Source organism: Colletotrichum orchidophilum (genome assembly GCF_001831195.1).
Source record: "Colletotrichum orchidophilum strain IMI 309357 chromosome Unknown Scaffold_45.1, whole genome shotgun sequence".
NCBI lineage: Eukaryota > Fungi > Ascomycota > Sordariomycetes > Glomerellales > Glomerellaceae > Colletotrichum > Colletotrichum orchidophilum.
This window is the reverse complement of record NW_019173001.1, coordinates 19,167-34,572: the sequence shown is the minus strand read 5'-3', so window position 1 is coordinate 34,572 and position 15,406 is coordinate 19,167. Positions and strand designations below refer to the sequence as shown.

At 52.0% G+C, this 15,406-nt stretch overlaps 4 protein-coding genes across 4 annotated transcripts; 2 read left to right on the top strand and 2 right to left on the bottom strand.

Moving 5' to 3' along the window:
• Nucleotides 1–96: 96 nt before the first annotated feature.
• CORC01_06134 (aldehyde reductase II) lies at nt 97–1,127 on the bottom strand (the record flags this gene model as incomplete). The annotated part of the gene is made up of 4 exons (XM_022617776.1): nt 97–403; nt 513–645; nt 717–919; nt 1,075–1,127. The coding sequence occupies 4 exons, from the start codon at nt 1,125–1,127 to the stop codon at nt 97–99; spliced, it is 696 nt and encodes a 231-aa protein (XP_022475662.1).
• Nucleotides 1,128–2,823: 1,696 nt separating this feature from the next.
• CORC01_06133 (uncharacterized protein) lies at nt 2,824–4,761 on the top strand (the record flags this gene model as incomplete). Its single annotated transcript, XM_022617775.1, has 1 exon — nt 2,824–4,761. One exon carries the CDS (start codon nt 2,824–2,826, stop codon nt 4,759–4,761), a length of 1,938 nt encoding a protein of 645 aa, XP_022475661.1.
• Nucleotides 4,762–6,326: 1,565 nt separating this feature from the next.
• Nucleotides 6,327–7,601, top strand: CORC01_06132 (mannosyl-3-phosphoglycerate synthase; the record flags this gene model as incomplete). The annotated part of the gene is made up of 1 exon (XM_022617774.1): nt 6,327–7,601. One exon carries the CDS (start codon nt 6,327–6,329, stop codon nt 7,599–7,601), a length of 1,275 nt encoding a protein of 424 aa, XP_022475660.1.
• A 1,581-nt stretch (nt 7,602–9,182) lies between these two features.
• Nucleotides 9,183–10,846, bottom strand: CORC01_06131 (major facilitator superfamily transporter; the record flags this gene model as incomplete). Its single annotated transcript, XM_022617773.1, has 4 exons — nt 9,183–9,740; nt 9,811–10,393; nt 10,451–10,484; nt 10,543–10,846. 4 exons carry the CDS (start codon nt 10,844–10,846, stop codon nt 9,183–9,185), a joined length of 1,479 nt encoding a protein of 492 aa, XP_022475659.1.
• Between the last annotated feature and the right edge of the window lie 4,560 nt (nt 10,847–15,406).

The following is a 15,406-nucleotide window of genomic DNA, read 5'->3' as shown; positions in this document are numbered from 1 at the left end:
GTGAAGCTCGCACATTTCTTATTCGTCTCTGTCACTTTGAAACCGTCTCCGCCGCAGTACACTGCTCAGCCAACGGCGCGAGGCAATTCTGTAAGCTCATCTACGTTGCATTAGTTGGGTGGCCCTTTCGTTGGCGATAGTGCCTTTGTCGGAGGCGAGATTGGGCAGGTCGGCCGGGAAGGTCCGGTCGGGTTGGACCAGGCGGAAGACGGCGAGGAGGTCGTTGATGTTGAAACTGCCGGCGTGGGCAACCAGACATTTGGACTGAACGTCTGGAGAGAGGGGTGCTTCGATGTGGATGCGGGCTATGTCAATGATGTCGCAGTACCATTTCGGGGATGAACAGACTCGGGTCCAACACGTCAGAGGAGGTGTATTGGAGCAGGGCGAGACGATGGCGAGTCTGGATGGGGTATTGCGCTTAGGGCAACGACCGATGAAGTCACCAAGCGGGTGAAAGATGGAACAAAGTTGAGTGAAAGGAGCTGAGAGAGCGGAGACATTGGACTTACGAGCTGGGAATATGGTGACGAACTCGGGAGAGGTGTTGCCTTGCCAGAGGCGCCTCATTGCGCCGACGGCGGCAGGGAAGGAAGCCTTGATGTTCTAGGAGGCGAAACTTGCCCAGGGCGGCGTTAGGGACGGCTATTCATTGTCAACTCAAAGAAGTAGAAGGAGGGAATGGGGAAGAAGGAAAGGGGAGAAAGAATGAGGACCATCCGCATCCTCCAGTTCAAGACGAAACCGGGGCTTTTCTTGGTCGTACCACTTCCACAGCTCCAACTTGACCCTCGCGCTTGCGGCCGAGTAGGTGATGTATCTGCCCGCCATGCCACCTGGTCCTTTTCCCGAGAGCGCGATGGCCTCGGTCTGGCGGTTGTGGGAGGAGGCGAGACTTCGGATCTCAATCTCTCTTCCACTTCAGTGGGGGTTTGAATCAGAGAGACGGAAGGGGTTGTGTGTGTTTGGTTGGTCCAAAGGGGTGGCGGAGTGGTTTGTAAAAGGCGGGTGGGATGGGTGAAGGGTGCAGGCCATCCCACCAGTGCCGCCGCGGGACCGGGGGTCGGGGATTACGTGAGTAGGTCGGAAAGGGCGGCGGGCGTGAGCCGGAGGGGGAAGGGGAACATTGGTGGTTGAGCAACTGTTGCATGCCTGGAGCGCGGTAACACGGCTCGACTCAAATCCCCGAGTCCGTTCGTGTTTCTTGAGACGGTCGTGATGATGGGAACCTTGGACCAATGAAAGTCCTCAACATGAGTGAGCACCCAACACCATCGCTGTATCCTCGTAGTACGAGGAGGGGCTATGGGCTTCCTAAACCTCGACGATATCGAGTATCATATTAACCACACCCCTTCTTACACTTTGATAGTTGATCTAGGGTAGTCAGGGATGAGGAAAAGAGTACCGCAGCGCTAGCCAACCGACATTGGAGACAGCCGTAAGTGAGTTTCTCCCCTTCTCATGATTCATACCCTAGATTCCACTGTCTACTAATCCTAAAGAATCAATACCAGGAATTCAAGGTTTAGTCACATGCATATCTCTACGTGTATTCATGCGATTTGGGCCGTTGGTGCCAAGCGGACATGACCGGCTCCAACCGGTTCGAAGCAGTGACTGTCACGTTCACATTGGACGCGTGCTGTGACTCTTCACCCTCAAAGCAATGTGGGCGTGGACCTTAATGCGTATTACCATATGATGTAGGTAGGTAGGTGAAAAGTACGCTTGGATTGTGCAAGAGAATCAACTGATACCACATGCTTCGAAGATGACGCCTAGCTTGATCAATCCAGGGGGGCAAGAAGTCGTTGGCGCAGAATCAATGTGACCGTTTTACCTGCCATCGCGGATGAGGCCCTCGAGATCACCAGAGCCATTCGGGAAACCTCACGACTAAGAGAAGCCCAAGGTTGCGTAGTATGCTGGAAAAGAGGTCTGATTCAGTGCGGGGGATGAACATGTTGGACTTGAAGTCGCTGAGTCTGGTGAAGGTTGGATTCGCGCATTTTCCGCAGCTATATAGAACATCATTTTGCATCCTTGGCCACCAGTCGCAGTTGTGTATCTCTCCTAGATCTGAGCATTTCTCATCATATTGCCTTGCTACTTTCCATCACGGTCTTGGTGAAATGACCTAGGTTGAGTGCGGTTTCCTTAGCACCACAGTATGGTGAGTGTCATAATTAAGACAGGAGTCGTGTTTTTGGAAGGTTGAAAGCACTTAGAATAGGCAGGTGTAAGCTTCACCTTCACCTTCACTCTCACTCTCACGTTCATCTTCACTTTCTTACTTCCCTTCGTCCTTACGTCCTTGCCTCGCAAATTCTCCAACAACAAGCCAACCGCGTGACGCGCCTTCATCTAACCCAGGCAGTCGCACCTTCCTTTAGTTGCAACTTCCTTTCCTTCCCCCAAGGCAAAAGAATCCCATACTCAAATTTCTGCAGTGCCATCCATCCCCTCCTCACCGACGACCGCAGCAGAAAATTACTTATCTCTCATCTGTTCATTTACCTCTTCCCTCCAGCACCTCCGCATCGTGGCTTTCCTCCCATCTTCACCTGCACTTCATCGCAAGCACAACCAGAGCAAGCACTGCAGCTCCCAAGGCAAGTTCCCATTACATTTCTTTCTCGTCGGTCAAACTCACTGTCTTCATCTATGACTCGCTGGCTCAAGTATCGGTATTTGTTATGAACATCATCGCTGCTACCCTCGTACTCATCCTACCTTATTTTCTAACGCATAAAATACAGGCTCAACAACCAGAGGACAATCATCATGGCCCACCAAAGTCCGGGTCGAGCTCACCCAAGCATGTCTCTTCCCTCTCGAAAGCGACCTGCCGACGTCCTCTCTGAGGACGAAGATGACCGAGACACCCCTCAGCGCTCTACCAACGGCTTTAAACGTGGTGTCTCAGCTTCATCGAAAGCCCCCAAGAGATCCAAACTCACCACAATCCGATATTCTGAAGATGTCGCAAAGCAAGCCATCAGAAGAGAGATTGTCCATACCCCAGCCCTCAGCTACATGTATGACGACATAATGCACACAGTCACGACTACCAGGCAGACAGAAGGCTGTCAATTGAGCTCGAACACGTACTACTCGACCACCAAGTCGTGTCTGAGAAACAAGGATCAAGTGGAGATTGTTGACCTCATGCGCTATCTCAAAGCTGAGATCTTCATCCGCACTGATCACTGGGCCCCCAAGCCCATGGCGGAATGGTTTGAGATGGTCCACGACGCTCGTCTTGAGAAGGCGTTCCGCAACAAGTACTGGGCTGATAATCAACGAGCGAACACGAAGAACATTCTCATTCTGTACAACCGTATCACTCGACCACTCATCAACTCTGACCCTGACCTTGCCGACTGGTATGAGACAACTGCCAAGGCTGTCATGCGCCGCTCTGTCTGGGTTCCCGGTCCTGAACACCCGGTCATACAGAGTGCCGTTGCCATAATGGTGCGTGCTGAGGATGAGCCCGTGTTCCAGGAAGGACAAAAGCGGACCACTCAAATCTGGGTAGCCTGGTGCCTTCTTCGAGGTGAACCTTGCATTGAGTCGTCCTACCTTGCCACTCTAATTATCGATCGTGCTAACAAGAACCCTTCTCTGCGCACATGCTTTTCCCATGAGTTTGGCGCCTTGCGCAAGGTGAAGAGTACAATCTCTGACTACAGTCAGTACACAAGGTGGCTCCAGATGCATGGAAGATGCCACATCATTACTATGGAAGAGCTGATGGCGAGACCAGCTGTTGTGAAGAAGCCTAGCACAGCACAGAAGGTTACAAGCAAGACAAAGGAGAACAGCAACAACACCACAAAGAACAATCAGAGCAAGCCTCAGAACACCGATTATCAAAGAGGCACCAACAAGGAGAAAGGCGCCCAAAAGTCATTCACCAATCGAGACCGTAGCCCAGAGGAGCTTATGGTGTCTATGGCCATCTCTGGCTCCCAGCAGGCTCAGCAGCAGGGCCGCGCCGGTGAGGAGACTCAACATGCCAAAAATAATCAGAAGCCGAAGCAGTACAAGAAGAAAAAGCCTTCCAATGAACTTGAGGAGGAAAGTACCATGAACCTCGATGACCCTGCCGTTAGAGCCCATCCCGATGCTTCCAAGCCTGTTGCGTCAAACTCTTCAGCTTCGAACCCTTCAGCAGAAGGTGCCGTTATGGTATCAGCTTCTGACACCGCCACAACTCTTGCTTCCACCATGACAGCAGCCCCCGTGGCTCCTTCAGATGTCAATACAACCCAATCAATGACCCCAGCGGAAGTCAGCAGCATGCTTACCGTCATGATGAAGTTCGGCAACATGATGACTCAAAACAACCAGACCATCGACTCACAAGCAGTCAGCTCTCAGGCTATCAGCGCCGCAGATCTGCAGAACTTCTCAGTGAAGCTGTATGCAGATCTCGACAGAAAGACAGACGCCAAACTTGACGAAAATCTCGCGCCTATTTTACAGGCCATCAAGGAGATGAAATCCGAGATGAAGCAAGTCCTCAACGCCATTCAGAAAATCGAAGACAAGCAAACTGCCTACGAAGAGGCTCACGCGACCGCGATGAATGACTTGCGAAGAGACTTGCAGGAGCTCAAGACAAAGGTTGAAGAGAAGGAGAAGAACCACTTCAGCTTCGCTTTCTCCAAGGATGGAAAGACAGCGGATTCCATCACCTGCGCTCCCCGCGCTCCTACGTTGAACACGAGCCCGTCCATCCGACGCAAGTGATCAGGCAACTCGAAATTCTTTTATGATCCCATGGCCTGGAAAGACTGTCCTGATTCGAATGAGATATGGCACAATACGACGAAACGAAGGTTACTCACGACTTGACGATCGATGTGAAGATTATAGGTTGGTGATGCCGCCTACTACGAAGCTAGGCAAAAAGGAGAGCAGTGTTACCCCCAACCGAGTGAAGGCTTACTCAAGGAGGATGAGTGAGAGGTTTGGGTAGGGGTTTGGAGAGAACTAGCAGATCGAGGGAACAGGGAGTGGCACTACAAACTGTGGTTGTCGGTCTTGGATGTTGATTGGGTGTACGGAAAACAATGGAACGTAGCCTTCGGTCCTGGCACAATTGTAAAGTATCTGATGGCGAGCAATAAGTAGAGAGACACAAGAAAACCAGTTGCTCGTTATTTTGGAGTTCCAAAACTGAAAGATGTGGCGATGGGACGAACGACGCAAAATACTCTAGCATCAATTTACTTAGGAGGTCAATGACATCACCGGCCATGGCGAAGCGAAATACCGAGGCACTTTGGTTGTGGACGACAGCCAACAGGTGAGTGGCTGTGTGTAAAAGGATAGAGAGCCGCACCCAACCAGGTCCAAATGGCCTAGGCCACTTTGAGAAGAGCCACCCCCAGCACAAGGCTCTCTCACATTCAGACTGAGTCAAACCAGGACCCAACGCACGTGAGATTCTACAAATGCGCCTAGATAACTGGGATCAATTAATAGCTTCTGAATCAGTCAAACCGGTATGATGATTAACCTTAGTGGTAGCGCCCGAGGTCGTTTCTGCAACTTGACCCTGCGAATCTTTCAGATGCAATGCGATTTGTAATTCTTACAATGACCGATTTCTGGTTCCTCACGATTTTTACCTCTTGGTGGAGTACATACATGTATGTCTAAATAATACTCTTTGTTGAAATGCTTCATCTTTTCTACCCACTTACACTTTTTCGGTGGAAAGGGGGCGCAGCACGGTACCCTGTTCAGATATGGCCGTTGTGTTGGTCGTCCGTTGGTTACTGGACCTGAGGTTGAATGCACTGCACTTCAATTTTACATGCCTTTTTGGCATCCTGGTTCCTTTTTTCTCCTTACCCCCTGCCCAGAACAATCTCTCCAAGTGACGAATAACGTTGGTTGTTTTCTCCAGCAACGGCTGTAGCGTCCCTTTAGGCAAATGCGGGAACCTAACCACCCACCAATGCGGTGGGTAGACGTGATGAACGACAGTTGGGGGCCTTTGGTCTGATATCTGGCCTACCTACCTGGTAACTGGAGATTTTACGGCCGTTGGACGCCAACCGTACATTCACTTGTTGCGTTGGTGCTTGGACAAAGACGCCGTTGGATCAGACGGACAATGGTAATACATATAAGGAAGCCATGAGGGCGCGCTTCAACCTTTGGAGGGAGGTTAGAGTCACAATCCAGTGAATCATACCACTATTTAACAAACGACCTGTTTGAGATCTGGTACATTGTTATTCTTCAGCAACTATCAACCCAATCTTACCGTTTCAAGTAATTCCTTGGCACAACCCGTCTCGATCATGAGACTTACACGGCCTTCTCGCTTTGAGCGGCTCGGCTCGATACAAATCAACGAACTCCAGCGTGTCGTTGAGCTGGATGCTGGATCCGGGAAGAGCACCTCATCAAGTGTCACCGTCTCCAGGGACGACTTCTTGGCCATTGAGTCCCGAATGGCCATAGTAGTCCTCTGCATGAATGAGGAGTTTAGGACCATCGAGTCCGTCTTCTCTGGAATCCCCCACGACTGCCTCATAATTCTAGTCTCCAACAGCAACCGGGCACGGGGATACAACGACAGATACGAGACCGAGGTCAACATTCTACAAAACTTTTGCCGAGACGCGGACCGCTTCGCCATCGCGATACACCAAAAAGACCCCGGGGTCGCCGCCGCCTTTGACTCTGCGGGTGCGCCGGAGCTGATAGGGCCCGACGGCCTGGTCCACAACGGGAAAGGCGAGGGCATGCTCATGGGCATGGCCGTCGCGGCGCTGATGGAGCGCGAGTACGTCGGCTTCGTGGACGCCGACAACTACATCCCGGGCTCCATCAACGAGTACTGCAAATCCTACGCCGCGGGGTTCCATCTAGCACGAGCCAAGGCGGAACATGCCATGGTCCGGGTGTCGTGGAGCTCGAAGCCCAAAGAGCGCAACGGGCGACTCATGTTTGACCGGAGGGGACGGAGCTCGCGGGTAGTCAACGAGTGGCTGAATAACCTGCTGCAGGAGTTCTCGGGCTACGGGACGGACTGCATCACGACGGGCAACGCCGGGGAGCACGCCATGACCATGAGCCTGGCGCTGAAGCTCAGGATGGCGAGCGGCTTCGCCGTCGAGCCGTACGAGTATCTCTACCTGCTGGAGCAGATGGGCGACTTGGACCACCATGACAATTACCACCTTCACCACCGGAGAATCGACGACGACAGCAGCGATGTGGGCTCGGACGCGAGCAGCGCGATGACGGAGCCGCCAGGCTCGCCGCAGCACCCGTCGGTGCAGATCCACCAGATCGAGACGCGGAATCCGCACTTGCACGACAATAAGGGCGACGAGCATGTCAGCGACATGCGCGCGCAGGCGCTCAACATGCTGTACCACTCGCCAATGACGCCGCTGCCGATGAAGGCTGCGCTGCGCAAGTGGATGGAGGACGAGGGGGTCTTGGAGCCGGGGCAGACGCCGCCGAGGGAGCGGGTGTATCCTGCTCTGGGGGAGCTGGACATGGCGCGTCTTGGAGATATTTTGGCCGCGGAGAGCACGAGGAAGATGATTGGGCATTTTCCTTGAAGGGATCTGTATGTATTCATTCTTTTCTTTTTTATTGGGCAAGGTATGCTTGGTAGATGGACCACCTATAGATAGACATAGCGTTTAGAATTGCTTTTTTCTTCTTCTTCTCTTTCACTTTTAGTATTACTTAGACATTATGAAGGAACAAGACGATACCATGGGACCTTGACTCTATGCTTCCGAAATGCCAAGGTGACTGTTGGTGTTGGGAGCAATATCACCAGAAGCTGGACTTTGATCGGGCGTCGAACGTGCTCCGGGAGAGGAAGGGAACGGGAGCTTGCATCGGATCACTTGCCTTCCGACGGATGAGCTCCAGCTGAAAGGAAAATCATGGAATTTAAACCCGGCCATAGCCTGCCTTATGTGCATACGATTCTGACATCTCCGGAGGCAACGTGGGGGTTGGGATGCGGGGGCTGGTTCTCCGGACTTACGGCCGGTGGCTGGCGGCACAGGGTCGGATTATGCACGACATTCTGACTGCTTGGCACCGTTGTGGAACGCGCCGGCAACGTTGAGTGGACTTTCCGGTGCAGGCGCCACGTGTTTCATGGGAGTATGTCTTGTTGGAGAGACTATATCCGCGGATATGCTGCGAGGAATGCCATGCCCTTCGTCTTTGCTTGGCTTTGTCACCCATCTCACTCTCAGAACCTTGCCTTCGACTTGTGAGCTTGTTAGTAAGGAATTTCCTGTACTACTGCCCAGACAGAGAGAGGGGGGGAGGAAGTGAGTGTGGTTGTGTGTTTGTGTGACTACTCCGTCCAGCAAGTCTTCTAACAAGTCAACTATAATAACGTTACCTTGATCAAGACATTGGTAGATTACTTCTCACGACATCCGCGACTGTCGTGAGAAATGGCGTCAACATGCTGGTGAAGCTACTTGACGCCGGGCAGAGTTTACTGGTAAATTCCTACTCCGGGTGAGGTTTTTCTCGGTCTCAAGGAGGATATGTTGCGGGAGGAGTTTCTGGGTTTAGTCGAGAGGCAGGAGATGGAGAGGATGCTGGGATTTCGCATTGGTTGCGGTCAGAGGCGGGACATATGCCACTTGGAACAATCCATGCTATTGGAGAGGGAAAATTTCTCATTGAGGTGTAGGAACCAGAGGATCCGGCTATTCTTTGCGAGCGGAAGGGCTTCGGGATTGACGGGGCAGGGCACGGCCACTTGGATATCGGATTCTCGCTTGCGCTGACTGCTGTTAAGACTCGAGGTTGCTCGTGAGAAGAGGCCGAGAAGCTGAGGTTGTCTGAGGGATCTATTGCCACGGGCATGCCGAATGTTGCAGGACATGAGGAATAAGGTTGGCTAGGTGCTTTTGCTTGAGGTGTTCATGAATGTTGCGAGAATATCAAAGCCCTGTTCCAGTCACTGGTGGGCGGCATCCTTGATTAATTACATTAGTTGACTACCTTATGTGACTGGTCGAATTATCTAGGTGTAGCATCAAACTCACACCCCACTCTGTATATCGAACATTCCTAATAAGGTACATGTAGGAAGAGGAATGTCGCAAAAGACACATCGAACCTCCCCCGCCCCCCATGAGCTCCATTTCATTATGCTTTCATCACACCTTCGCCCACAATTGGAGTCCCTTGCCGGCCTTCCTTGTCTTCACCATCTTCGCCGCCACCCAAAAACACATGCCGGTCAGCAAACAAGATCCCGCATACACCTGGGCTCCGACATAGCTCCCCCCCTCAACCGAAATGATAGCCCCGGCGATCGGAGGCCCAGTCAGCACGGCAAAACTGACAATGGTAAACGTCATTCCCATCCGTGTACCCTGCTTCCGCGGATCGCTCGTCAGCTGGCTCAACGCCGAGGGGAACAAGCTCTGGATGGCGTTGGCGGTGAGGCCGTAAAAGGGCGTCCAGGCGTAGAGTCCTGCCGTCGACGAGACGGCGACCCAGCAGTACATTAGGATGCCTGAGAAGAGGGACATGGGGATGATGGTGTTGATTGAGCCGACGCGGTCGGCAATGTAGCCTGGGAGGATACGGCCTGGGATGCCGACGCCGTTGAGGACGAGGAGCAGATTGAGGGATGAGTTGTAGCTAAGCCCGATGATGTCGCGGGTGTAGGAGGACAAGTAGTAAAAGGCGAAGAATACGCCCAGATAGTTCTGTGACACGGGGCGGCATTGTGAATATGGAAGACCGACATTGAGCGAAAGGGGATATGTTCGATCTTACCAGAAATGAACCAATGGCGTAAAATGTGTACTCCAACTCCTTGAAAGCAGCCCATTCGACGATGCTCCCCGCTTTCCTAGGCTTGACTCTGGGCTTGAGGAAGATGAAACCGATCACAAGCGTGCCCGCCTGCACAAACGCAATAGCGCGGATTGTCCAGCCGAACCCGATAGTCGGAAGCAGCTGGCGCACCATGCTGGGGTAAATCAAACCGCCCGTAGAGCTCCCGATGGACACGAACCCCAGCGCGAGGGCCCTCTTCTTGTCAAAGTAGGTGGACGCCGTCGACAGCGTCGGGCAGAAGAGCAGGCCGTTGCCGATGCCCAGGCAGATGCCCTGGGCGAGGAAGAACTGCCAGTACTGCGAGCAGAAGGAGGTGGCGAGCATGCCGAGGAAGACGAGGAGGAAGCCGGCGATGAAGAGGTGGCGAAAGTAGCCTGCGTCGGTGAGGCGGCCGCTGAAGGTGCTGATGAAGAAGAGGAGGAAGACCTCGAAGGAGCCGATCCAGGCTATGTCGGAGGGTGGGCGAGAGAGGAGGGTTGTGTAGTAGGATTGGAAGACGCCAAAGGAGTTGACGATGCCCCTGCGGTTGTCAGTTTGGCTGCAGAACCCACTTCTTGTGTCGAGGTAATAAACTCACCAGGTATTCATAATAACCAGATGGGCGCTGAAAACTGGCAAAGGAATTAGGGTCATAGTGATCTCTCTCTCACGGTATGCGGCACAACTCACTGGCCATCCACGCGGTGACACCCCCGTCTGGAGGCGGACTCGGTGTTACACTGGACCTAGACGTAGCCCGGCTGAGCACCCGGCCCACGATGCCGCCGGCCTCGGACTCGGTCCCGTGCCCTGTGCCCGGGTCCGTGCCCAGCGCCACCACGTCCGGCCGGTCGTCGTCCGACGAAGACGACGGCACTGCCTTTCCCCCGCCACTAAGAGCTTCTTTCAAATCAGCGTCGTCGCGTACGGGCAAACCCGTCGTCTGCGGCCTGGACTTTTCGACATCATGGGCGGTGTGAGAGGGGGTGCTCATGATTCCCCTATTCCAGAGAAGCGCGCCAAACGAACGCCAAGAACGGGTCTCCTCCGATCTCGATAACTTGGGCGGCTTCGCTCACAATCTTTCTCGAGTTTGTCATGCCGGTGCCGCCAAAATCACAGAAATTCTGTTCAATAGTCAATAGCTGACGCGATCAATTGGCCGATATGAGGAAGAATAGAGAAACGGGTAGGTGAATTAGAATGTCGTCCCAGAACCAACCTATTTCAACGGCACGCCAACCCTCAAGCGCCCCCCCCCCCCCCCCCCCTACGCCACCCACACGCAACCACGCCCCTGCGCCCCCCTCACCGCAGCGCCTCAGGCCACCCGCCACCACCCCCCGCCCCCCCCCCCCCCACCCCCCCCGCCCCCCCCCCCCCCCCCCCCTTAGACCTTCATAGTCCAAAGCGGCGCTGTTTGCCTGAGTCATGGCAGCGCGAGGAATTATCAATCACAACCCCGGCGTCGACCCCCGGCCACGGGCGGGCGAGCAAGCTGCATTCTGGCCGGGGTTGAGAACAAAGAGCATCCACTTGGGAACACACGCCATCCGGGGGTTGAGTGGCACAGTGAGTGGGGATGAGCTCGACAACCCTCGACGCGCATGCGGTTTGCGATTGTTGGTTGTGAAGGGCACTGAAAATCATTGCCCGAGAGCTTAGCCGAAATGCTGGCTATGTCGAATTCAGACACCGGGTCGCCAATCTGCGCGCGAATGGGTGGAGACAAACGGCAAAACGGCTGCTTAGGGGCCCACGGAGATGAACGTTTACTCGGCCGGGTCCGGTTGTGGCTACTGGTCGGAGCTGTTCCGCGCCGAAGCCGCTTCGGCGACGGGCCCCGAAACTGGATTGGAAAACTTTCTCATGGATTCCTTTGGCGACATGAATGCGCCCCCGATCGTTTGTTGTTTCTCTGGAGTTCAGCCCCCTTCGGACTGAATGGTAGACGATGAGATACATGGTGAAGCAAATGGTCAGGTGCAGCGGTTTACACCTCAGCTGAACCCCCCCCACAGGATCTCGGCCTACCCCTATCCACCCACACTAAGCTCACTACAGCGATTCATAATAGAATTATGTTCCTATTGTCTTATATATATACTCTTATCTTTTATTAGAATGTTTAAAATCTTTTTTTTTTTTTTTAATTTAGCTTTAATTTAAGCTTAAATCCTAATTATTAACTTTAGTTATGGATGATCTTTAGTAAGGTAATTTGTAATTGGTATCAGGATAGTTACATATCTCTAGCATGATTTTATGAATGTGGTAAATTACAGTGCACGGGTGTTGGGGTAAGGTGAGGTGACTGCAGCAGGTGCAGCACCGAATTGGATTGGAAAGAGCATGGCATTTGATGCTATACCAGCTGGCACCAGCTGTTGCCAAGCCATAGCCATCTTGCCGAGATAATCAGCCAGAGGGTGGGGCCGGAACTGACATTGTTGGCTTGGAATTACTTGGTAATCGTTCGTTTTGGAGAGGACGTCTCCCATTTATTCAAGCAGTCAGGCACGGCCGGCATCCTACATCCGCCCGAGCACTTCAACCCAACGTTTGACAGCTGCAAAGCCGAATTGTATCGCAAGTTCTCGCCCTCAATTATCCCAACAACTTCATCCCAGTAATAATCGACTTTTTCTTTTCCCATTTCCAAGCATCTCGGTCATCTGAAGGCCAATTTGTCGACCCTCTTGCGTCTCCGCCCCCCAACACCCGGCAAGACGGCCGCAGCACAATGTTGGTTCGCAACATGACGCAGCCGAGGCCAATCAAGAGGCCGTTGGGCTAACTTCTCCCCGGCATCCGATTACCTTTGATGGCTGTCTTGGACCTCCAACCCACATCGCCTTCTCATTCGTCGTAGGAGCAGCCGCCTATTTTGGCTCAGGTGGCCTACTGCTTCTGCACTGCATGGTCTCGCAACGCCATGCCAGTCTCACATCAACACTCGGTGGATCCCCGTCCAACGACGAGTCACAAGCCCTGAAGCGGAGCAGAAAGTACAGGAGCCTCAGAATCATACGTTCAAGATGACCAATAAACTTTTGAGGCTTTCCTTGGTTGGTGCCTGGGCCCTCATGCAGAGAGTCTTCTTGAAGCTGCTGCGTGGACCTATGGCTTTATATGAAAACCTCCGTTATGGCTCTCTGCAGCTCTGAAAATGGGGGAAGGTTATGTTCCAAGATTTTCAATCGATCGAGGTAGGAGTTGAGATCCTCAAGAAAGGTCATGGCTTTGTCATATCCATCCGATACTGCATTTGCGACCTGCAACGTAAGATGTATGAACAATGAATTAGGTGAGGGTCTTACATGTCTTAAATACCCAACGGCCGCAAAGATTGCTTCACTGGGAGGAGAAGTCTATTTTGTCAGCTGTATTAGAGCGTAGCCCAGGGTTCATATGATCTTACAGCTTTCGTCGCATGGGCCACGAATTGCCCTAGTTTCTCAATAGGAACCAGGCTATTGTAGACGAGAGACCTCAACTTGTCAATATGAGAGCCGTTATGACGATTCCTCTGCGCTTGTTTTTTTTGAGTCCGCAACGTAAGAAAGAATCTCATCCAAGCTTCTAGACTGTCTCAATGAGTTGATTTTGATCTTCAGTATTGTTTCATATTGAAATTCCTGCCCAAAAGATGTCTGGTGTGTGGTCAGAATCCTCGAAAACAACCGAAAGCGTCCTCGATGATACTGACTTCTGAAACTTTCGACAACGATTTTTTTTAAAAGTGAATGATCATGTGATGGGAGATCCGACTTTCATTTAAACCGAGTATCCCCTGACTGGTTGAGGCGACGCGGTGGAAGTTGTTTGTATGATGTTCGAACCAGGCCTGGATGATGTCGCTCGGCTGGTTCAGGGACAGGCGGGTACATAGCCGAGTAAACTATTTGTTTCCTGGCCCATCGCAATATCTACTGGTCTGAACAAGCACAAATACGAAAGTCCTGATGTCTGGAAAACTTATCATACAGAATGCAAAATACGTTCTGCCAAAAAACTCTGCTCTGTATCTGCTTTGCACCATGAAGGTGTCTACCTACTGATGGCTTGGGATTGCAGCCATGTCGCCATGGGATGCTCGATTCTCAAGCCAGAGAGATCGCATACAGCCAATTTCTGTGTGGCCGGGAGCTCCAGTAATCCTCGAATGCCTTCGTCGTTTTGGAAGACAGACGACGGTATACCCGCCAGAGCATCTTCCTCGATCTTCAGACGTATAAATTTCAGCCTAGTACATTCTCGAAGCAGCTGAATACACCTTGTGACGTGTAACTTTGGCAAACTAACAAAGTTGTCATCCTTCAAGCCGCCCATATTCCATCTTTCTTCCAAGTCTGAGCGACTTTCCCAGGGAAATTCTATAGATTGAATGTTTGCTCGACCGATCCTTCCAATGGCGAGAAGGAATTTCACTAAGTCGTCAAGATCGTCAAGTTCGAAACTTGTCTTGCGATAAGCTAAAGGCAATGCCTCGCGACGCATGGCTTTGCTGACTCTTAAGTGCGTGATGTCCGTACTAAGGGGGTAGTAGTACCCGGACGGATCACCCAAAGCCTCAGCGAAGGTAACTTGGTCGAATCGTTCGACATCCGATATGCGCCATAGTCCATGCGGAGTTGCCAATGTGTATATGCGATCTCGGATCTCACGAGGAAGGCGGAACAGACTTCCATTCGTTTTTGTCTCAATGTTTATGCGAAGCTACACCGGGTGAGACATGGCCACTCAATGTCATGAACACGTACCTTGGAAACGTTTATCACACGTCGGCCTTCGTCTCGGTTGAGTAAGAATCGCATGCGAAAATTGAACCTATAATCTAGATCGATGGAGAACGCATAATATCCTGGAGTGTTGTGACGAGTGATTGTGACGACGTCGTCATTGTAGTTGACTGCCTAATAATATATGGTTACTTTCTATCTCATCATCAACTGCAGGAGAACGAACCAATGTGACGTGACGTTCCTGGTCTGGCTGTTGGAGATGCCTCCCTGCTTGAAAATCTTCGAATTCGCGCAACGTCTTCCGATTAATTTCATGGGGGACCGGTCTTAAGTCAGTGTAGAGACGGCCATTCTCATTGGAATGAGCGACTGGGTCTACAAGGTAGCCCAGCCGCTCCTCCATCTCTTGCAAATTGTAGGTAGGCTTTCGTTTAGCCATGTTAAGAATTGTGCCCAAATCAAGGTAAAAGTTTGCGAGTCGATTGAGCCAAGGCAGTACCAACAGAACAGTCTCCGCTGCGCGGCAGTTGAACTGGTTCATCACGTGTTGGAGCTGGATCTTTTGGGATTCTAGGCAGGGGACGTCACTACCGAGTGCGAAATCCACATACTGCTTAGGGTTCTGTCAAGACCCGACTGATGAATTCGCATTAGATTTGCACAATCTACGTAGGCGAATGGCGATCATTCTTCTTCACGCGATCAACGTGAATTGTCTCTTGTAACACCAAGCCATCGAGTGCGATCATTATGAAACAATGATGCTTTTGTGATTGAGAAGGGACAGAAGATGACTGTGCCGTTATGAT